Genomic DNA, 24827 nt, shown 5'->3' on the forward strand with positions numbered 1-24827 from the left:
GCTGAAAAATACTTATTTTTTGTTATTGTTTAAATTTTAGGGCTTTATTAGGAAAGGAACTGTGTTTAAATAGATTAACTTTATGTGTAAAGAAGTCCTCTGGTGTAGTAGTCCCCTCGACTGACACCCCCCTGTCACTATAAATAACTGCCTAACATGTATCTAATCCTTTTTTTTTTCCTTCTGGACTTTTTAGGGCAAGGTTAAATAAATATATATTTTTTCTTTTTTACCACCAAGTGTGCTTTACTTCTATTGAGTATGCTGGAAACCCTATAAATTTCCTGCTGACTGAGGTCTCCATATAGAAAATAATTCAGCAATTAATTTGGCCACATTTGCTGGCATGTCAGGAGTTTAAATGGCACTTCTTTTTGAAGACTTAGAAATCAGGCAGCTGTCATTTCTCCAGTTGGTTGGCATGCTAAGGATGATTGTCACTTTGATTCCCCCCCCCAGCCCCTTCCTTGCACCTGTTATCAATTGAATTATGGGCATTTTGTACATAGTAACTTAATAAGGTTAAGTTAGACTGTAATAGAACAAGCTGACGCTCAGGGAATTAAGGCAGTTTTATGAGTGTGTAAGGAAGAGAAAAAGGAGCTACATTTAAGGAGAGAACATGCCAGTAACAGTGCAGCTTTGGGATTTGGTTACTTCAGCAGTTATTATAGAAAGGGTAAACCAAGCCTTACTAGCATAAACCAGAAAACTATAAATGCCATAGTGTGGCTTGCATCTTGCCATTAATAGTGGCTTCAGATATTCTTGGAGACTTGTTCTATTCACCTATATTGTTTGTTCATAAGTAAATCTATAAATGCACCCTTGTACAGAGCATCATTTACCTTCTTTCCTACATAATATTTTTGGGCCCACTTCAGCTACGTTTGAATTAGATGGTTTTGCTATCAGCTTTGACAGGAGAAACTCTTCTGCTTGTGAATTTACCATTCTGTTATCTTTTTGCCCCTGGCTTGGGTTTTACCAGTATTTGACAGGTCTGGGAGTAAGGCCATTGCAGGGTGTGCTTTGTGTGTAAGGGGAGGGAGGAAGTAAGGCCTGGTAGAATACCCAGCATCTGCCTGTTCTAGGCTGGCAAACTGTTCAAAGACCTGGATGGGCTCCATCTTTCAAAGTATTTTTTTTTTACAATAGACGCAACTTGTCTGTCTCCAAAGAACAACTTAATGCTAATTTAGGGTGTGGCTCTAATTATTCCTTCTTCTGGTGCCAAGTGAAAAAAATCCCTTTGATCCAGATTAATCGAACTAGCCCCTAAAAAGTCTGTATTATTCCATTACACTTTATTTTGTGAAATTAAATATACAGAGAAAATAAACTAAGATGTAAATGAAGTTTTGAATGGGAGAAAGAAAGACTGTACAGCCACAGACTGACCACAGGGATTTATTGTTGCATTTTTCAAGGGCATACGTTGCTTCATGGCAAACAATATGGAAAACAGATAATCAGGCTTGACAACTTCAGTAATTTATTCCATCTAGCTTGCCTCAGCAACTGTTCAATTTGTGAAACGTAAGTGATGATCCAGAGGAAGATACTTTTGATAAAAAAAAATTGGCATCTTGGGTAAGGGGGCATATAATACAGTCCTGTATGGTTTCCAGATTGATGGTACTGGATAGAGCAAGAGTCTTACTGAGGCAAATTTCAGGTGCCTCCAGGTCTTCAGGGACTAAATTGCTCTGGGAAGAGAAGAAGATGACAGAGTAAGAATTTATCATATTTTTCAAGAAAGAACCGAAATGACTAATAATAACCCAGGATATGATTTCTTAATGGGTGGACTGAAGGTGTTTTGTTTGAAACAATATAAAAGAAACATGTGCCAGCTAGAATAGTTTTTCTTCAGTGGTGGTATAACCATTGGAACAGTTGTTTCAAAGAACTTCTATTTAGTATCACAAGCGAATCTTTGTAGTTTGCGCAAGGTTTTCAAGTTCTTTCAAGTTCATGTAAGGTTTTCAATATTCATAGGATACCATAAGAATCTCTAGTAGTTGATATTTGTATGTTAAAGTCTTATTTGTATACTACTGTGAAGATATAAAACTGCACTGAAAGAGTATTTAAGCAACAACATTTTCATGTTAACTCATGCTAAGCACATAATCATTTCAGAGTCTTGGAAACTGAGGCAGCAGTCAGAGGACCTGCCCAGGTAATATAGGCAGTTGTAGATCTGTGAATGGATCCAAACAGTCTGATTCCCATGCCCCTGCCACTGGACAGCACTCTGTCCCTTTGTTATTTGTATGGTAGGGCATGAGTAATGATCTTATTGATTCCCAAATCAGTTCCCAGTACTGAATCCAGACAGAATCCACTAATCAAAGTACCACAGAAAGGTAAAGCATGCACATATAGGGACATACCAGCTTGTGTCTTGAGGAATTCATTTAAACAGACATGATGTGTTTCACAAATGCTGTGGAGTAATAGATTTGATAGAGAGTTAGTAGGGGTAGAAGTAATTTCATTTATAACGGTATATCACAGCCTAAACAGTTGGAAAACTCAAGATATTAATTCTCTAAAGGGAAATATGCTGTACTAATCAGACTGAGCTTCTGATAAATTATAATGAAATTCTAAATTCTTACTGTTCTGCTCCTTGCTATTATGTGACAAAGCAAGGTAAGTGCCAAATAACATGTTCCCTACAAGCATCAGTTCTGGGTTCACTTTACTTAGTCACAACTTTTTCAAATTCAGTTCTTGCCTAATTAGAACCAATGTAGGCCACATCTAGCTGAACAGAGTCTTTATTTTAGCCTCCTGATTTCTGGCTGGCTGTGTTGTGTGCAGTCATTTTAGCAGTCCCTGCCACTGATCTGTCTTTTAGAGTAACCCTTTCAATGATAGCTTTCTCCAGAAGATTTATCTGAAGGAAGCTCACTGATAATAGACATAAAAGATGTCACCATTAAACAAAATATATATGCTGAATGAAACCTTTTAAAAAGGCACCAAATGTAGAACAGAAAAGAGCTGAGGTTCTTGAAGGTCAGCACTTACCCTCATAGTTGATGCAGCCATTGGAGTCTTCCTGGCCTTTCAACAGTTCGTCTACTTGCTCTTCCGACATCTTCTCCCCTGAAGCATGAATAGAACTGGGTTAATATCTACACCCCCTAGACCGTCAAATTATATTAAACCTATATTGATTCCAGAGGCTCTACTGTCTTTTTCATAAGTTATCGTAAGTTCCTTCCGTCATGAATTCATTCAATTACAGTTCAGTTTTCTGTATAAGTTTCCCATAGATACACACACATACTACTGTCACTGCTCCAAGTGCATATGGAAGCCATGGGCCTCATCCTTTGCCACTGGCAACATAACCTTATTTTCATGAAAGCATGGATTTTCTCACTGTTCCTCAGTCAGGAATTTTTTTGACTCCCCAAAACTGATTTTAGAAATAGAAAAGATTTTTTGTTTTGGATTCTAATTTGGGTTGCTAGTCCCCTGTCCTTTTATGCTGCCACTTTAAATTTCTCACAAGTCTAGCTTTGTTGCCATAATCCTTTCTCCCCACTGATTGGAGTGCCCCCTTGTTTAATTGTGCTCTCTCTTTCTCATGCCCTTGAGCAATGCTAGCTTTTTAATCTCTCCCTGAAATGAAAAATTCCTTACCTAGAGTAGCCAGTACATGACGAAGTTCAGCACCCATGACTGTGCCATTGGCCTCTTTGTCAAAGACACGCAGACCTTCAACAAAGTCTTCAAAGGTACCTTGCTCCTTGTTGTTGGCTGCTGCCTGCAACATGGGCAGGAACTCCTCAAACCCAATTCTCTTGGCACCCATTTCTGGAAAGAAAGTGTTAGTTACAAATATTATTGGAGATATGTAAACTCCAATCACCAGTAACCTTCTGAATCATCAGGCTGGAATATGGGACAGCCTCCCACCTCAGTCATGTCCCTCTCTCTCTTTCACATTTATTCACTTTATTTCCCTATAAGCCTTAAAGCCTTTAGCTACGGACTAAGACTCAGGTTTTTACTGTGACTGGAGACATGGTACTGATAACATTCTGGTGTCTATTTTTACCATAGTTCAGTCCCACTTTTCCCCCCATCATCTTTTTTTTATTATATATTTTCCTTTTGGCAGTGGAACTTTCCACAAATGGTTCCCTGCTGATGGTGGACATTTCCAGGGTGTTCTTGGAGTGGGACTCCAGGACTAAATACTGTGGATATTTTGGGCAACCATGGAAGCAGTGACCAGAGAAGGATGTTTATACTTGTATGAGTCCCTGGGGATTTTTAAGTTATGCCAGAGGCCTCTCTAGTCTCACAAGTTGCTTGAGATCCAAAGGCAGAAAGATACTTAAAAGCCACCTTGGCCACTGTCACGGTGTGGGGACCTAGGAGCGGCCGTGATCTCTCTAGTGCCCCCTACCGTGTCAAATAGGCGATTCAGCACCCTCTATCTTGCCCGCCACGTCTTGGTGTTATATAGTTTTGTAATGGAGGCTGCCTTTATTGTCTGCTTTGACACGGTGCTAAGTATATCCTGTCCCCTATCCTGGAGGTACTGACCTGGCGCACCCCAGCCTTATGGGCTATGCGTGCCTCCAACCTCCCCTTTAGCATGCCCCAAGCCTCGCAGATGTGCTGGACTTTGTCTGTATGCTCGCCCCTTCCTGGGGTCTCTCAATATGCGTGCCCAATATACTCGCCCCTCCTGGGCTTCTGTACACACTCTCACCCTTTTCCGGGCTTCTCTTCTGTAAACGCCCTCTCCGGGGTCTTTCCAATATAAGTGCCCCTCTCCTGGGGCCTCTCCAGTATACACACCCTTCACGCCCTTACTGTATACGCGCCCTCTCAGGGCCTGTCAAATGTACGCGCGGCCCTGTCCGGGCTCCTGCCCGTGCGCTCAGCCCTCTCTGGGGCCTACGCTGCGCTTCGCACGCCCCTCGCCCTCTCTGGGGCCTACGCTGCGCTGGCAGAATACCGCCCTCCCACAGGGCCGGGGTCACAACACCCCACAACCTCGTGCCTCTCTCTGGCACTCACCTGCAGTGCCAACTCCGGCACCAATCGCTGTGCCCTCCCAGGAACCTCCCACTCCACTGGGGAGCTCCTACTGAGGCCTCCTCCATCCCCTACAGCCTCTCCCGGTCCTCCAGTATAACAATAACTAAACAGAACCGTAAGCCAACTGGCTGTAACACAACAATAAGCCTCCTGGCTATAACATAGGATCTAGGCCCACCTGGCTCTCTTGCAAAGGCCTCCCAGTCAGGGTTCTCTCCACCCTTACCATGGTGCAGCCCCTTGGGTGTTCAGGCCAGGCCAGGCCAGGCCAGGCCAGGCCAGGCTAGGCTAGGCTAGGCTAGGCTAGGCTGCTCCTACACCTCAGGCTGCCCAAAGGGAACTGCCGCTAGGCTTTGGCCTGGGCTGTTTATAAAGGCCCGGCCCTGCCCCCTTCTGGTCATGTGACCAGCCTGGCTGCTTCGGCAACCAACACCTGTGCTGTCTCAGGGAGCTTCAGCAGCCCTTATTCCTTCATAGGAACAGGGCACCCACGTGCTCCTGTGACAGCCACTGGTTGGGCTAAGGTTCTGTGCTGCACCTCCTGGAAGCATAGCACCAAGTCTTGCTCTCTATGAATCATCTAATAAGAGAACATAGATTATGTTAGTTATATGCAGTGAATCCAAATTCGTGTAAATGGAATAAAGTTAACAACAGTATTGCATTAATGTTCGTTATCTTATATTTAATATCTTGAGGCCAATTTTGCAAAGTCTAAAGCATGTGCCTGATTTCACACTCATCAGTAGTCCCATGGCATTCCAGTTACTTTCATATTTAAGTCTCTGTGGGCGCATCTATTTGTGCAATTAATGCAAAGCAATAAACTCTGGTGTCCATTGCACTGGAATGTATTGCTCCCAGGCACACCATTTACATGTATGTCCAGGACTGTAGCAGGTTGATCTGGATTGGAGCAACGCAGGTTGGTAGGGGGGTCCAGGGGGTCAGCTTGCCATCCCAGGGCTGCTCCAACCAGACTAAACATGCTGTGGAGGGGCTGGCTGGGGCCTGAGGGTGTGCCAGTGTGGGACTGGCAGGCAGGCAGTCCCTGCACTGAAGCACCCTCATGCCCAAGCCAGCCCCTCCAGCATCTACACATGTGCTGCTGTGGAGTAAAAAATTCTGCAGCAGGACAATACTTGGTTCACCAGTACTAACCTGCTGTGGAGTTAGTTAGTTTTCTCCATCCTAATAGCACTGAATGTGTAAATGTGAGGCATTTACTGCAGAGCTAATTAGGCAACTCCACAGTAAACTTCTCATGTAGTTATGCCCAGTGAGCTCAATCCCAAGGTTTCTTTTCTTTTTAAAAAACTGTTTATCTTACAAGCTTGGCTGATTTTGCTAGGAGAGCTTGTTAATTCCCACTCAGCACATCTACTCAAGTTTATCACTACATGAGCTCTGCAACTAATTTTTAAAATACTCCTAACTTTAGTGAACTAAACTCAATTGTTTGCTAATGAAGTCTTTGTTGATGCTAAACCCAAGTATTTTTAATCAGAGCAAAGCTGTGATATGTGACCTCTTACAAAAAGATCAGTGTCTGGCCAGAGATGAAACATAGTAGATTGCTAAATATTAGATTTCTGAGCATAGGGAAAGAGCATTGTAATGGAAACTGTTTCACAATTTAACTTGAAGTCCTTGGTAGTTAATTACTATCTTCATTTAAAATTATTTTGAGATCCTATGTGACGAAAGTGATACTGAGAGCTAGCATATTCGTAAAAGAAGATGCCCTTCATATTTCTTATGTTATCTTTGTGAAGTTAGCAGAGCTAATAGAACTGTCTAGCTCAGGGGTGTCAAATGTATGGTACTGTAATTTTGGTTTTGTAGCAGCCTCTTATGTTCTGTGTACTGGGGAGAAAGGAAGTCTTTAACACACACTTATCAGCAAGTTATGCCTGCATTAACCTGACAATCAAATGGTCAAACCTGGATTCCTTTAAAGCCTAAATCAGATGCAATCTATTCCCCTTCTCAGAATGTATTTCCCTTCTTTACCTGCCTCCTTGAACAGATCTAGCAAGAATTCAAAGGTTCTAGCTGAGAGATTTTTCTTGCTGAACTAGCCACTCCCAGTGTCTGTTGCCACCATCATTTTCTAACCAAGAAAGGATGATATCTCCACATACTGAGGAAAAATCCACACTTGAAGCTTATAGTTTAGTTACCTTCTTTGCTGGGGTTTCCCATGATCTTATTGACTTCAGCATTTGTTGGGTTCTGTCCCAGAGCACGGATGATATCACCAACTTGGTCTAGGGTGATCTTGCCATCACCAGTTCTGTCAAAGAGGAGGAACGCCTCCTTGAAGTCTGCAAGGAGAAAATGAGGGTTAGTTGAGTGGAGCACCTCAGTATGAAGCACTGCATATTGAAGAAATGGGGCTAGATTCTCTTCTGACATAATTCCACTGACTTAGTGGAGTTGTGCCATCATAGATCTTGGCTCCTGGCCTCAAGCAAAAACATCACAACCTGTACTACTTCAGTTTCACTATTTTTAACCTTTTCTACCTGCCTTTCATCTCTTTCTTGGCTCAAGTAGCCAACAGTAGCTTTGTAATTGCCCCCTGTGGTTATTTTAAGTGCCAAGGAAGATAAGCTTGCTATAAATGTTGCCATTTAAGAACAAGTTTCTTAACAAAGCTTAACAGTGGAAGGTAAAAAAGTTCTTGAATAATCCATTTGATTTTCTTTCACCAAGGGGATGAAAATCTTTTGTAAAAGCACCTTGCAGTGCTAAAGGTCTGCCAGCTTTGAAGGACCCAGACTGTGATCCCAGTATCTCATCTGTTCAGCTGTTAATGTGAAATTTGAAGCATTTGAAGGCAACCTTTCCCCATAAAGTTGTATGACAATTAAATTGATACCCAAATCTCTGTCATGTCATGTTCTATCTCACCTAGACTGGGTAGGTCATACCCAGACCTGGCAGGTACTGGACAGATCTATATCGTTCTTCTTTGGCAACAGTTATCTGATTTGTCAAACCAATAAATTATCTTTATGTCAAAGTTTCAACATCCTTGCTTCCCACATCCAAAGCTGATTCATATAGATATCAATCAGTACCTTGAGATTTTGACATTTCTTCTATAAAAATTCATGGGAAAAATCTTGTTCACTGAATTCTCAGACTTTATCTTCAACTCCACGGCTGCTTATGGAATATTTCATTTTTTTACTTTTATAGCATTCGCAGCAAAAAATTAGAAAAAATAAGAGTTTACCTAAAGGTTAATTTTAGCTGATTTTGTTTTATGAAGAACTCCACGATCTGTGCTATATAGATCTATTGTAATTTACAACCTAAGGATTAGCCAACTTGTGGTCAACTGCAGTATAAGCCAGTTATAAAGGTGTTCTGTCCACTAATGTATTCATTTTGCAAATGTATTGCACGAGAAAGATATTGCTTTGTGCTGTGGATAAATAGATGCTCTTCCTGCCTTGGAACAAGCTTACAATCATTAAGTCATATATCAAACTATGTTCATCTTTCTTAGGGATATGTGAAACTGAGGTATTTTGCGGCCTGGTTTAGCCCTCCATATACAGTCTTGCTGGTGGATTCACTGGCACCCAGCAAAACTGCTGAGGCAGGATGTAGGTCTGCTAGACTGTAATCTAATATATCTGAAATTAATCCTCTTACTGTCTGATGTGTTGGAACCGATACCCTTGATTGGTAGCCTTCTTCCCTTACAACTTTTACTGTGGGTTTTAAAATCTCGGACTTCAGGATTTCAATAAATCTCTTTCAACCTATCAGCTTTGTACTGACTAAAGTCCATAGAATTTTGCTGATTTTATAGCAGGTTATTTGAGTCTTCATCTAGTATATTAAAGATACTTATCCAAATATAAGTTTCCAGATATCACATAAATATATAATATACAATAACACATATAGTTATAAATATACATGACTGTATTGCCATTTGCAAAAAAGTAACGCATGCTGCAAAAAATGTGTTCTCCCTCTCTATTTTTTAAATCCAAAAACTTTCACATTCATTGTGGCATCTCCTCAGTTCAATGAAGAGGGCTTGTTCTTTTTTCATCTCACTTACCTGTCTTACCCTTGTGTGCCTCCACTGATTGCTCTGCAGTTTGTCCTACTTCAGGCTTGTCTAAGCAAGTCTAAATCTGGCTCAAGCAGCATTATGCTCAGCTAGAAATTTTGTAACATGCTTAAGTAGTAAAAGTGTGTGCAGGATAGGACTGGAGCAGATGGGAAGAGACAACGGGTGGGGAGTTGATGTAGTAAAAAAGTTATTCTGTCTCTCATTCACCACACTATGACAACAAATCAATACTTTCAAATGCTGGGATAGATGCTGGGAAATCTGTTGCTTTATATGCTCAATAAATGGATGGGATTTTTTTCTAATGATTTGCAACCCTTTTCTAAAAGTTTAGTAGTTATAATAAGGGATGAATACAATTCAACCTCCTTCCTGATCAGAAGTGTTTGGATCTGAGGAAGAGGGTTTAGATCTTTCATATTAGTATAACTTTGACAATTATTCTCTTGCTTTGGACCTACCAAGAACAGAATTTATCCTACAGTCTTTCAGATAGGGACTCCATGATTTAAGCCCGTTTCCACTGTTTCTCTTTTGATTTCTAATCAATTTGTTGTATCTTTCCTCATAAAACAGGAGATGGTCACAGCAGGGGTCTACCTTATGAACTTCTATATTTTACTGTTGTTAGTTTTTAACCAACATCATTTAACACAGTTTAAACGTGTCTATTCAGGTGTTTAAAGCACTTATATTTATATATTTCAAAAAGGACTTTTTTTTAAAGTTAGAGCATAACCTGTATCCCTGACCTATTCACAGAGGCAGGAAAGACCACTGTGCAGTAGGACTGCACTGTGTTCAGCTTGTTACATTATATACATCAATTTACTTGAGTAAGTTTATTTGCTAAGCATGTCTATGCTTCATACATTTATTTAAAGCAATATATCTTCCCTTCTCCCTCCACCTTTCCCTTAATGCATCTCAACCAAGAATGACAAGCTGGCTTTTGATAGAATTTTTTAATCTTCCATTTATACACATAACAGTACACCATTACCACAGCTAAGTTGATTTTCTAGCCTTGGCTTTCTTTTCATAAAACTCCTTCTCAGCATTCATTTAATAGAACACTAGTAGGTTGGTACTTTTAAGAGCATGTGGCAAAAACACTGAAGCCAATAAATATTCTTGGATGTATGGTAATGGTGGTTTAGGCAGCATGTAATTAGCGTTCGGATAAGTTATTTGGAAACCTAGGGTCAGTTCCTTAGCTGGTGTAAATCATCATAAGCCAATGACATCTGTGGACCTATACTGATTTTCACTAGCCAAAGTACTGTCATCCTGTCTTCCTAAAGATTATTTTTTTAATTATGTCCTTTTATCAGAACGCATGTACATATATATTGTTGGCTGTCTTGTAACTTACCATCCTGCTGCTCCCTGGAGAATTCAATCTGTTGGAAGGAAATCAATCAAAAATGGCTTAAAAGAGGGGGAGAACCTGTGGATTTTAAAGCATCCTGCTCACTCTGTGAGTTATCTTCCAAAGAGACATAAAATGGGCTTGTTTCTCAGAAGTAGTTTGGATACCAACAGGGCGATCAAAAGAGTTAAGTCCTGTTTAGACTAGTGAGCATCCACATTTGATAAGCATTGGTCCACCTGAGCACCATTGGAGTTAAATTTCTGTTCCACTTACCATTAATTTGGTCAGCACTGAAGGACTGCAGTTGGGAGAAAAAGAGAAAAAGAGAACTAGTACCATTGAAAATGCATTGACAGAAAAAAGAAAATAGCACATAGTAGCTGAGTGTTCTGACATCTCTGCCCTGCAAAATGTAACTAGGCCATGCAACTAGCAACTATATTAGTGAGTATCTGCCTGGTAAAAAATGCACTGCAAAGACTACTTAAAGATTTGGTTGAAATGTACATCAAGGGCATAACTATGAGTGCAGTATATAATAAATCAAATGTATCTTAACTAACGAAGAAGTTGCTAATGCACTTTCAGGCCATTTACCATTTTACTACTGACACATAACATCATTGCAAATATCATTGCTTAACCATCAGCTTTTAATGTTAGGATGGAAAATAAACCAATACATTAAAAGTCTATTTGTTTTAAATTAGTTGTTTGTCAGCACTTTGTTTCTAAGATAATATTTGATCACAGTATATGATTCCTTTGCAACCACAGCAGATTGTATCAGAGACAAAAGCAGATTAGCACAGAATACTAGCAAATAATAACTATTAAACTTAAGTGATAGAAACTATGCTGCCACCACTTACTGATATAGGAGACGAGATTAACTGGACAATCCAACACAATCCAGTAAACTTTACTATTACACCAAAGGCCAAATCAAATATATAGAGGTTCCCCTTCCTATGCAAACTAAACTGTTTCTCTGGCTCTCTTTCCTTGTAGGACTAACCCAAACGAGAAGCCAGATACCCCATTTAAAATCACTGGCTTACTGTTAAGAATTAATTTTACTGTGGACCCACCATGATTGAGACAGTTGGAAAGGAAGAGCAGCTGGCAGGCTGGAGGAATAAGATGAAGGTTCTGTGAATCCCTGAGAGTGGTCCTTCCTTTCTGGCCTTTCTTCTTATTTATTCAGAGGCTGTGATATCACAGCATGGATCAGGTTTCAGAAGGAAGTAGCCACTCCCCTCAGAGAGTTCTTTAACTTTCTTAGGGCAAAGAGATAAAAGGATCTGTTTCTTGATGGACATTTTCCTAAGGCTATTTTTAGGAAGCCAGAAAGGGGCAGGGAGTGGCAAGCTTCAGTGAGATTGAATCTTGTCAGCACATTCTGGGTCATAACAGAAAGAGGGTATATACCTTATCTAGACCTACCCGAGCTTCTCTATCAGGAGGGTTCTGATTTCTTCAGCAGGCTATAAAGAAGGTGAATATGGAAAGTGAAGATTCAGGAGCCCCATGTGTTTGTTCAGTTGGCTTGTTATACGTTGTCATTTACTGATGTTTGTTGCTGGGCTACTTGGGTTGGCTGGGATTTTCTAGCCAGCAGATGTAGGGCTTATTCCAGAGTTCTTGAAATCCATAGTAGAACTCCTGTAATTTTAGTGAGTTTTGGATCAGGCCTTAGTTTGGCTAATGGAATCCTGCAACTGGATGTTAGAGAAGTCTGGTCTGCAGGATTATTATCAACCTAAATGTTGCTGCTGTATTCTCACAGCAAACTGGCTTCACTTACAAAATGAGATGACAGATTTCGGACCAACATTTGTAATTACAAATGATCAAAATGTTTGGATCAGAGCTCTTAAATGAGGTTAATATACCTTAAGTACTTATTGGCATGCATTTTTAATGTAACACAAACTTCCTGGGCTTTGCTTCTGTAAGAGTCTATATTCCTCAGGTTTTCTTCCTTATGGATAGCCAGGTGAAGCCATTTTAGACTGTATATGGCTGTGCTTACCCTTCCCTATCCTGCAGTGTGTGTGTGTGTGTGTGTGTGTGTGTTTGTGTGTGTGTGAGAGAGAGAAAGAAAGAGATAGCTATAGATATAGAGATATCTCTCTATATAGCTCTATATGCAATCTATAAATAGATATATAGATCTATATATAGATTATATATAGAGATATATCTATCTCTATATTTATAATTATATATATCTATACAGAGAGAGATCTCTTTATCTATCTCTATATCTATATAGAGAGATACAGATATATAGAGATTTGTATAGATGTAGAGATATATATATAGCGTCTCTCTATATATAGATATCTATATATCTATTTCTATGTCTATATATAGATCTCTCTCTCTCTCACACACACACAATACAGGATAGGGAAGGGTAAGCATAGTCATATACACTCTAAAATGGCTATATAGGTATAGCTATATAGATATATACATATATCTGATTCACTAGTGGGAAGGGGTTAGACAGGTTGGATGGTCCATTTGCTCTGGTATGTCAGTCAAGTGTGAAGGCGCTGCATGATCCTAAATCCTAATATTCTATTTATAGATATCTCCATATCAAAGCCTGATAGAGGTGACTTCAGGGCACAGATGCACCCCACAATTTTGCCTTCTATCACACACAACAGTGGTAGGCAGCCAAGAAAAGAAAAATCTATCTGTTTTATGTATGGGGCTTGGGGAAAAGGTTTTGCTGGTGATAACGGAATTCAGAATGGGGCTTTTCCCCCCATACTCATGTATTTGAGCAAATACAGTAACTATGAATGTTAGTCAGTGCAAAAAAAGGCAATTCTCCCTTTTCTTCCTCAAACCAGGAGTGTACACACATACTGGACAGTGATGAGCTGTGATGTCACCATGGCTTGAAATTCTCTTGACTCTGGTGGGGTCCAGCCCAATGAACTATATGGTAAATAATGAGCCTTTGGCTTTGGACTAATATCATATATAGAATATAATTTGAGGGGGGGGGGTCATCTTATAATCGGCATCATCTTCTATTTGAGTAAATATGGTAGCTCACTTTTTAGAACATAGAGCAGCTTCCTGTTGGTTCTGTTTATGGAAACATAAGTGGTTTGCCTCAGGTAGTGCAAGGTACTGCCTCTCATGCAATATAAAGGGTGGTTCCATTCACATCCCCTTACACCCTTGTCATATGGTCGTAAGACATCAGACTAAAAAAGATATTTTCCGTGGGAAATATTTGAAAAAAATATTTCAAGTCCTGCCCAGATCTGGGGTTGGCTTAAAAAACCCAAAACATCCAAATATTTTTTGAGGCAAACTTGAGACATTTTGGAATGTCAAGGTTCACTTTCCTCTCCCCTTCCACCACTCTCCAATTAAATTCTGTCCCCAAGGCTCCTGCAGTTGGATACATACTACTCATCAAAAGCAATTGTTTACTGGATTGGCTCCAGAGCACCTTGGAGTGGCTTTCATGGGCTATGAAAGATGTTGCTGAACAGTGTGTGTTAATAATCTCTGGGTATATGTGAAATGAGGTTTGATCCAAAGCACAATGAAGCAAATGGAAAGACTTCTATGAACTTTGCCTGGTTTGGGCTCAGAGATTTGAAGGGGGGATTTTGGCAAAACAGAAATGATCCTCATATTACTGCTGATTCTTGATTAAAGTCTGAACAACATTTTTGATTAAGGGGCTGATTCTGCAGAGGAGTGTGGAGAGATCAAGCGATCTGAATCACACTCGTTGACTAATGGATTCTCAAATCAACTTCAGAATTTTAGCCCCCCAAATGGAAGGACATTGTTTAATTCAGAGGTTCCCAGGTTGGGGTTTATGGCTACACTGCCTTTCCCCAGTTAGTAAAATATGAAGAGGTCCTGACTAGATCCAAGGTAGGGATAGGGCATGAGGGATTCCAAAAGATGCAAACCAAAAATGGTGTGGAATTACCATGATATGAAAAAGTGCAAAGGAAACATTTGTGTTAATAGCACAAAAATGACCTAAAAGTGAGACATGTTAAATGGAAATAACTTCCCCAAAGAGCCCTGTTACCTGACAGTGATATATACCTGGACAGCTTATTGAAGGAATCACTGGTTGGGGAGGGATGGACAGATAACCCATGCTGTATGATAGGCTATTCTCATCCCTAACTTCTCTGATCTTTTATGCTGGCAGAACGGCTGCCAAACAATGGCTTTTTGGTGTTTTCTTTATCCTAACTTCATATCTTATTCCTAGGAAGTGATATTGGCATGTTGGGAGGGAGCCAAAGGGCAGGGAACAGGAAGTAGCTACTGTGAGGTGAAAGGAGGTAGGGATTTACCATGTCAGGTGTTTTGAATAACAGCTTGGGTGCACGCTCTTGTCCCAGGATAGCTAAAAGCTTAAACAGGACTTTCAGCCACCATAAGATAAGAAGATGCACATGGACAGGTTCCATGCAGCAGCTGGTATGTTGTAAATCCCTGTGCCCTTTTACTGCAAAGTGACTAGTCTGGGTGCACCTGTCCTGAGTCTCCAGTGCTTGACACCATGCCCATCCAAGTACATTTTAACAAGCTAGGGTTGAAATGCTGCTATTCTGAGCTAGTAGTACTTGCTTTCCATTCTTCTTTGCAGAAGTATAAATCCCAGCATACTATACTGGAAAAAAGGGCAGAATCTTTGTATCTTAAATGCTCAACTACTGTTCCTAATAACTTCCAACTGAATTTATTACAAGTTTATTGGAAACAGGGACCACCTTTTTTGTTATAGGCATGCATAGTGCAAAGGAGCCTAATACAAGTGACAAAAATAAAAGTCAAATGTAAGACCTGATTCTCCATTAGGAGATGGTGGTGTTAACTCTTTGAATTCAAAGTACAAATAGGGAGCAGGGAAGCAGACCAATAATCTGGTTTAGCAAACAGCTCAAAATATTGTCTCTCAGGCAGGGGTATACTGGATATCTCAGATAAAGGTATGTAGTCTCCATAATATATAAACTATTCAACACAATTTACTGAAGGAAATTTTTACCATAGCTCCACCACTGGTGGGTGGGCATCATGCAACTTGGTAGCTGATGGCCATTAGAGTGTTGATACTAACTAGTACAGCCACAGATGTTAGTATCTACATAGCACCTAACAAAATAAATTGTACATCTCTGTAGCTTTATTGCAAAGCAGGCATTCATTCTTGCTGTCCATTAAACCTACTTGAAACCAGTGTGACTATTGACTTAAATGGGGCTACTTCTGACTGACATCCATTTAGTGAGAGGAGACTTGGACGTAATGTATTTGACTCAATTTATGTTATTGGAAAATAAATATCAAGAGCAGGTGAACCTTAAAGGAACAAGGCTCTGGTTTTATGGGAAAGCTCCCTGGAAATACAATCAGAGAAATAAATAAAATGTAATACATAAAATATAAAAATGAATGCATATGGTATGCCACCAGGATTGGCACTGGAAAGAGAAGGCTAAATACATCATTAGATCTAATGGATATAAGGAGAGATGGATTTGGTGTCATTATTTTTTAAAGATTTTGATGAAAAGTCAGAAATACTTTTGCAATTATGAAGTAACGTTAGGATGAAGCTATCTGAATTAATTCATTTGCAGGCCAAAAATGCTTGGAAACTAAATGTGATGCAGCTGCAGCTCTGATCATATCATTTTGCATAGATTGCATTAGCTCCAGGGAGAAGCAGCATTCATTTGTGTTGATTTGTAAAAGTGTCCCTTTTCTAATTGCATTTGGCTTTGCATAAATGTGTATATTCTAGAGGATGTGAGGAAGAAATGCAATGCACTGGACTTCCACTGAGAGTCTCAAAGGGATTACTTGTGTTAATATGCCTCCCAGTGGTCATGTTAGTATATTAACTTTACCTGAGTGATGGCTGCTTGACCTTTAAACACTGTGTAACTAATAAGGCAGTACGCCAGCCTACTGGAATTTGCCATCTGGTAACTAGCATAGGATGCAAATAATACATCGGAGAAGTTAGAAGGGAATTTTTAGTGGTGGCTGTTTCGTATCTCCTTACAGCTTGCTTCTTTCTTGACTAGTCACTAGCTGCATAAGTTATCTTTTCCTTGAATTAGCTTATGTAAGCTAAACTCATATTTTTAGCTACCTCTGATATAAGGGCATTGCAATAATGTTTTAGAAAGTAGAATTCTTTTGAAATACTTTTTCTCTCTGTTATTCTTATTAACAGCATAATTGGTGTTAGATGATAAGAAAATATAGCTCTTTGTATAATTTGTAATAATTTACCTTTTATCCATAGCAAAGTCTGTGGTGACTTTTTTTTCTAGAAGCTCATTTTATTAGTCTCTTTGCAGACCACAACGTTTGCAATTGGTAAGCACGACAACATGACAAACAATTACTATAAAATAGCTTTCAGAGTAACAAGCAAGGGAATGGGACATTTCCTCAAAGTAAAAGTAGGTTTCACATATGAGGAGTCCTTTGCTTGACATGAAAGATTTGAGGTGAACTTACTCCAAAGATTGTTCTGAAAAGATACCAGTAAGTTTGTGAGAAAAAGAAATAGTTTCCAAGAACGTCACCAGGGAAGATTTCTTTCCCCTCCCACAAGACAGTATTCCAGGATCTATTTGATTTTGAAGGCTGCTTTGCTGTGTGCCATGGGTAGAAAGCAATTTTTAAGCTGGCAGGGAGAATTCTTGGGATGGGTACAGTCATGCACTGTGGAGTCTGGGGATAGGGAGAAATGGGGAATGGGCATGGCCAGGTCTTTCCTTCCCAGTGATTGTGGTCATTGTACTATTCACTTGGTCAAGCATTTGTCAGAAGACTGGCCTGAGCTGCTGCCAGCATAGGATGAGGGTGTACAAAGGTGTCTTAGGCCATGGACAGATGTTCATTTCTAGCTTCAAATTTCTGGGAAATTTGGAGTACTAGAAATACTAGTGAGAAAGGGAGTTTACAGGCATTTCAGCCTGTACCTCTTCCTCCTCCCCTGCTCCCCACACATTCTTAAACTGGGAAATAGGGGGAACAGCTATTGCTCTAATCCTCTTGGTCCCTGCAAGGAATGGAGCAGCCTCTGTTCTGCAGAAACCAGGGGACCCCTATCTGGGGAAGATGTGGAGAGCTTTTCTCCACTGCTCAACTCCTGGTCCTGGGAAAAGTGGAGAAGCTGCTGCTTCCCTGACTCTCCCAGACTGGGTTCAGCCAGACTGGGATGTGTGGAGAGCATCTCCCAGCTACTGAACTCCTCCTGGTCCTGAGAGAAGTTGAGTTGTTTCTGCTCCTTGTGTTTTCCCCAGATCAAGGTCACTTCACTAGGGGAAGGTATGGGGAATCTTTTTTCACTGTTTCACTCCTTCCAGGAACTGAAGGAGTCCTGCACACCTATTCCCTGCACTTTCCTCAAACTGGAGTCACTCTGGTCTGGGGGCGGCACAAGAAGCATTTCCCAGCATTGGACTCCTCCCAGTCCGTAGGAGAAAAGTGTACAGGTGTTAGTCTCCTACAGGAGAGCTCTTCCTCATTGCAAGGAGGAAATCTTTCTCTTGGAAGCAGCTTGCTTTCTGTGGAAAAACTGTACTAAAGTCTGTACATTCTCAGTTCTTGCATGAGAGTGACAGCTCTCTCATTAGAAATACATTACCCGTCCATACCTCTTAGCCATCTTTGCAGCCCCACTTCTCCTTCGGACTTGTGGCCTGATTGAACCTGCTTAAGTGAATGGGAGTCTTTTAACAGATTCTAACAAAAGTTGGATCAAGTGCAGTTTCAGTAACTAGGCCAAAAATTCTAGCCACGGTGTACTATTTCACATAAAAACTTTTGTGATATGAAAGTGGCTCTTAGTAACATTCCAGTTCCTTAATGTACAGCATCAGAGGCAGCGTGACTGCAGCATATTCTCTCATTTTTTCAACTCACATTTTCAGTCCCGTTAATTATAGGTGGGTTTCTTGCCCTACATCTTAGAAGCTTTCTGTCAATGCATTTAATGGTTTACCTCTCTTGTCAGACCCACTGCCGTGTCCATTCAGAGGCGACCTGCTTCAATTGTAAATGGAACAAGAAGTAAAGAAAATCTGAGAAACATTTTACAGCCAAACATTAACATAATCACACTATTCCACAGCCATGCAATCATACTATTCCACAGCCATAATAGGTTTGACCATGCATCATGCAGTAACCAGTTTCTAGGATGTTTTAAACTTTGGAGATGTGCAGGTACTTTAGCTGAAGTAGGTTTACCACACCAAGGTAACTATGTATAGGAGCAGTTTCCAAGGAACATTATAATTTATAGTGTGATAGTGGAAGAGAATCTAATTGTCCAGACATTGAAGATACCAGGATAGGGATAACAGCCTACTTTGAACCTTTTGAAAAGTACATATATAATATTACTAGATCAGAATGGTATATTTTACACCACTTTACCCAGGCATAAATGATTACACAGGATGCAAATACAGTAAAAATTTGAATCCAATGTCTCCAGCACCTGGATGCAAAAATGTTGAAGTCAGTGCAGCTCTGATTGGCTCAGCAGTCAATGGTCCAGATTCTTGGCTAATGTAATTCTGAAAAGGACATTTGCAATTCCAATGAAGGCAATGTACTGCTGTAGATGAAGGGGAGGTATATGATTAGAACACCTCTACCTGCAAAGAAGGCCAAAATGTATTCAGGGCAGGAGGAATGCAGTGTTTTAAGGCAGAATTTGGTGTCAGTGATATATCAAACAGCTAGTTACTGGTTATGTATCTTGTTGATGTCTAGTTACAAGAGATAGGGTTTTCTATTTTGTTTGGGTGATTTGTTTTTTTTTTTATACTGCACATCTTAATCCTAAAATAGCTAAAAGTGCCTTATAAGAACTGTATGAAGCACTAGTACTAGAATAAAATCATGGTACTATTTTTATGCATGCACACCTAAGTGAGACCCAGGTTTATGCTGGATGGCTTAAGTTATAATTCAAACCTTTATTTTCATTTGAATACCAAGGGTGGAAAAAGGCATTTGATGCAGCAGAAGACTCCTTTTAGTGAATATGTTTAGCCACACCACTGCCTGAAAAGCTACCATTGTCCTTTACAGAACTGATAAGATGCCTGACTGCCCTTTTTAATTGTTGCTGGTTCTCTCTGCACCCAGGATTGTAATTCTTATGTGCATGGACTACCCACTGTTTTTGCTTTTAAGTATAATTTATATTATGCTTGTTGTTTTGACTTGCCTTTAAAATCATAACTATGATAGCAATAAAAATCCACCCTAGAAGTACAAACCAGGCTCCTAAATATGTATATTATTCGTTGTGTGGGTATCAAAAGAGCCTCAAGCTTTTTCACTGAAATAATTCCCCATCATCATTCTAACCCTACCATTTGCTTTCTTTATTTGTGTCCTACTTATGTGCCCTTTGGTCAACATATAACCTGGTGTCAATCAAAAAGGGGTGGAATTAAGGAGCAGGCAGAAGGCACAAACTCGTCTTATTACTGCATTCATGTTAATCAATTCTGTCATCAGTAGGTGGTGCTAGAAAGTGGCAAGTGGGGCATTAGCCTCTTAAAGTGCAAACTACTACATATTACTTAGGTTGGTTTAAGTTAAGATGAAAGGATAAACTAATATTAAGGAGTGAGGTAAAATGTATGTGTTTTCAAAAGTAACCAGTGATTTTTAGTGTTAATTTTTTTAGGTGCTCTCTTGAAAGACATGGTTATTATAAAGAAACCTGATTTTGAAAAAATATTGTGTGCACAGTGCCTAAAAGTTCTTTAAGATGTCTCAAGTCAGGCACTTAGAAATGAAGTCATCCAAGAAACACTACTTCTGAAAATCTAGCCCCTGGTCATTTAAAAATAATATTTACTATATCTTAAAACAATAAAAACCTGCTAGTTCCAGCTTCTTGGCTATATTGCTTGGCTCAGCTCTTAGTTTTACAATAAAACAAACAGCAGCTAAAATTATCACCACTGTTTATTTGCATCAAAATATTTTTGCATTATTTGCAAAATAAAAATATTTATTTGTACATTTCTGCAGATTTCTGCCTTACCAAGTATTAATAAATAATAAGCTGATTGTTGAAGGAGACATATACTCAGCTGTATAATGTAACTTTTAATGTATTATCAAGCTGCAGTAGTGCAGCTAACTTCTCTAGGGAAGGGAATGGATGGGAAATTACTTGACACTATTGTGTCAACCTCTAGAGACTTCAAACCAATTCCCACTGAAATCAATAGAAAGACATCTAGGCGAGGCTTATTATTGCAATTGTCCAGGTAGACATTTTTAATTCTAGTACTATTCTTTATCATAAAGGTTTAAATGATAGTGATGCCACATGCATTTACTGTCATTTCACCAAATGAATCATAAGAGGCAGGAAGTTCTTGTGGTTAAGGCACTAGTTTAGGACCCAAAGGGCAAATCTACATGCAATATTTATTTTGCAGTTCACTTATCAACTGTCTAGTAAATGTCTCAGTGTCTACACGTGCACCCCTATTAGGGTGCATGAAGCTAATAAACTCTACTATCCTGCTGTGGAGTTTTTTCATGCACAGCAGTGCATGTGTAGACACTGCCCCAGCTGACTGGGCCACGAGGGTACTTCAGTGCGGGGGCTGCCTGCTGGCTAGCCCCACACTGAAGCACCCTCATGCTTTAGCGAACCCTTCTGCAGCCCATTGAGATTGATCAGAGTAGTTCCAGGCTGACAGGCTAACCCCTGTGCCCCCTGCTAGCTGAGGCTCCTTTGACCCAGCTCAGTGTGCTACAGTCTGGGCACATGTGTAAACTGCATGCTCAGGAGCTTCCAAGGAGCAAGAAACTATTGCTGTGCATTAACGGCATGTGTAGACGCGCCAAAGATGTCTTCAGTTACTGGGTCTGTCATGAACTTAAGTCACACTGAGCAAATCCCTTCATTATAAGAAAATATTGTTTCCATGGCTTACTGGGGTGGTTGAGAGGTTAAATACACCAACAATCATGAGACATGCTGGTGGTGAGACTTCTAAGTTCCTACCCAGGGAAAAGAAAAGAAATACAGTCCAGCGGCTGGAGCTCAGCACTGGAGGTTCTATTCTTGATTCGGATACTTGCTTGTTCTTTGGTCCTGTACATGTCATTTAATACCATCTGACTCAAGTTTCTTCATTTATAAAATGTGAATAATTGTACAAACCTACCTCATAGAAGATACTTCTTATTATTATCTTCATTAATTTGTTTTTAGAGGACGGCTTCTTTTTAGTAGAGGAGACTGATTTTTATTTTTGGGGGGGGAGAGAATTTTTTTCTTTTAAAGAATAATGCTACACACAGAAGTCATTATCAGATCACTTGGAGCTCAGCATGCATCTCCAATGTTAACATGGAGCTGTCTGTGTAAAGGAGTTGGGTTGCTTAGAACTGTTATGGTGTTTGAGTTTACAGCTTTCCATTTTTTAGCTGGTAATATACTATTAAGTCACTATTAAGTCTATTTATGTAAAGCTAGATTAGCTAGGATCACTGAAGCTGAAAATTCTATTTTCTTTTAATAAAATGGACACAGAGAGCCATCAAATCAAGTTAAATAATTTAGTAGAAAATCTAGCTGCATTCTTCCTCATAGCTGGCTATTCATAAAATATGAGGTCTAATCTAGTTTTAGAGAATATTGCCAAAGACTGTGGGCCATTTGCTTAGCCTTTATTGTCACCATTCTAAATATTTCAAAATGTCTTTCACTGTTTTTTTTCTGTGATTCATTGATTCATTGGTCGGCCCAGAATCAATATTGCAAGGAACTGCTGCAGATTTATATTGTTTTATCCACTATGGACCTTTTGTGTAAATTAAACTAAATGTTGACTTAATATGTAGGGTCAGACTGTAAAAATTAAATAAACCATTAAAAGATTTCAATAAACATTAATGAATCAGAACACTGAAATGGCACACAGTGCCTCCAATTAGTATGTGTTCAGATAACCTAAACTGAATTCACTGGGGGTGTCTGGTGGTTAAAATGAGAAAGAGCTATTGGAATTCTTTGTGGCCCTCCTTTCTCCATATTAGGTAAGATTTCTTATGTAGAGTTTCCCAAATTGGTACTATGACCAATCAACTTGCCAGGTAGGGGGGGAATGACTATTTATAATATCACTCAGATCAACCTGCATCCCTGTCTTTCCCTCCTCCCATTCTTTCCCAAATACAGAATTCTTCCTTGCAGACAGAAATTGTTTCAAAGTGTCAAGCCAAGAATCAATTACATTCTCCTTATCTTAATATTAGCATGCAAAATCCAAAGAAGGCATGATTTCAAACGAATAAACTAAGAAAAACCTCTGACAGGCTTGTCCTATCTGTTAGTTTCACTTCTCAGCAAATTGCAAGTGATGAACAAATACATAAGGTGAAAGAGACAGTCACTGAACACTTCTGTAAACAGTTTTCCACTTCATGCTCTCATTTGCTATAGTATCAGAGTTTCTTGTAGTAGCAATACTCAAAGGGAACTGATGAAATTGCCCAAAACATATTTTATAATGGATAAACAAAACAGCAGTCAAATAAATATTCCAAAGACTTAAGGATCATCTGCTGTTGGCAAACACAGGGTAAGTTGTTCAGGGTGAAAGATGCAAAGTGATGAATCACTTTGAAACAGCACCGAAGTAATAAGTTTGATTTCTATGTTCACCAATTTAGTTTCACGCATCACATTCTCTTCGTTGTTCTTTATTACTTTCCCTTTAAAAATTGCTTACATGAAACTTCACAAAATAGAGGTTGGTATGCATAAGATAAGAGGTAGCCTGGCCTCTAGGTTAAAACTTTTGAGACTGCCAGGCTTTGCTTTTGCATTAAATTGTGTGCTATGAATGGATATTTCCAGTTACTTAAATAATGGTAAAGCTTGGCTAGATTGAGAAATCCAGTCCAGTTATTCATTCATTTCACTGCTGTCCCTTAACCAGAAACTAATAAAAGTATTTACTGCAGGTTTCAGCAGGGACTCTAAATTTTCCAGTTTGTGAGTGCTTTGGGGTTTGATATCTTTCAGTGACTGCATAAGTTCATCCTTTTACCTTGATGCTCTTGAGATCAATGGCTGGTTCTTTGGGTTTAGCTGGTGCAGGCTCTGGTGCAGGTGCTGGTGCTGGAGCTGGAGCTGGAGCTGCAGCTGGTGCAGCTTTCTTAACATCCTTCTTTGGTGCCATTTTGTTTTAAAAAATAAAGGACCCCCAAAAACCTTTGAAAGTGATTCCTGAGAGAGGAGCAGCAGTCAGGATGATCTACAGCCCAGTGCCGTGGAGGTGGACCCAACGTGTTAAACTATAAGGGCATATATATATTTCACTTAGTGCCTAATACAATCTTGACACATGCAGCTGGATTGGACAGTTTGCTAGTCAAGGGGGATGTCATTCTGACTCAGGCTATAAATGGAATTAAGGGGTCAGGGCCTTGTCAGATGAGGGAACTTCAGTGGCCTTTTTTTAAGCCTCCCTGAATTTTTTTAATATGTGAAAAGGAGAAATAAATATGACAAAGCCTGTTTCAGATCTCCTGTTGACATTGAAATGCAGATTGACTGGTACTTTTTCTTGGTAGAATTTCAGTTCTGCTGAAGTCATAAATCTTTTTTTCCCATGCCTATGTGCACTATAAGAGGATTCAGTTTCAAGCTGGAATTTTGACTTTGAGGTTTGGGAAGCTCACCAGTTTCCATCCTCCTTTGCCTTGCCCCCTCAGCACCCTTCACTCCTCCTTGGCTTCCTTCTTTGCTAGGAAAGTGTTGATTGAGCAAAGGGGGGGGGAGGATTAGGGACAGGGGGGAGTGTTTAAAAATAAAACAGACATATATGGAAACTCTTCCTGCATTTAGCCACAGAGTCTTTCCCAGGCAGAACAGATCCCAAGCATTTTCTAGCTGCTCTAGCTCTTCCTGTTTATCATAATGAAAAGCTATGTGGCTAAAATTCAGAATCACTTCCTTTAATCCAGTCTCATTTTTTGTTGATAAACAGAGCCTCAGATAAAATGGGGGCTGACTACATGATGTGTTTTCCTAGGCATGAGTCCCCCACCACATTTGTTTATAATCACAAACTAGCTATCAATCAAAGGAAGCATTCATGCATTTTCGGTCTAATTTTAATTGCCCATCTGAAGTTTCATATTTATCTTTCTACCCTTCAGTCTCCATAGAAACATTTCCATTTC

General features: G+C 39.8%; 1 protein-coding gene across 2 annotated transcripts; it reads right to left on the reverse strand.

The window, feature by feature from the left end:
* Positions 1-1394: 1394 nt before the first annotated feature.
* On the reverse strand, positions 1395-23943 carry MYL1 (myosin light chain 1). 2 transcript variants are annotated; one of them, XM_019554672.1, is made up of 7 exons: positions 23690-23943; positions 10554-10581; positions 7260-7403; positions 3664-3837; positions 3043-3120; positions 2400-2452; positions 1395-1709 (listed from the first exon to the last, which is right to left on the reverse strand). In XM_019554672.1, the coding sequence occupies exons 1-6, from the start codon at positions 23819-23821 to the stop codon at positions 2424-2426; spliced, it is 585 nt and encodes a 194-aa protein (XP_019410217.1). In that variant the 5' UTR covers positions 23822-23943; the 3' UTR covers positions 1395-1709; positions 2400-2423. The 2 variants fall into 2 exon arrangements, with proteins under 2 accessions (XP_019410217.1, XP_019410218.1); XM_019554673.1 differs by lacking the exons at positions 10554-10581; positions 23690-23943 and adding exons at positions 10827-10851; positions 11645-11749.
* Positions 23944-24827: the final 884 nt, after the last annotated feature.

The sequence above is a fragment of the Crocodylus porosus genome, unplaced genomic scaffold (genome assembly GCF_001723895.1).
Source record: "Crocodylus porosus isolate Cpor-Errol unplaced genomic scaffold, CroPor_comp1, whole genome shotgun sequence".
In the NCBI taxonomy this organism is placed as follows: domain Eukaryota; kingdom Metazoa; phylum Chordata; order Crocodylia; family Crocodylidae; genus Crocodylus; species Crocodylus porosus.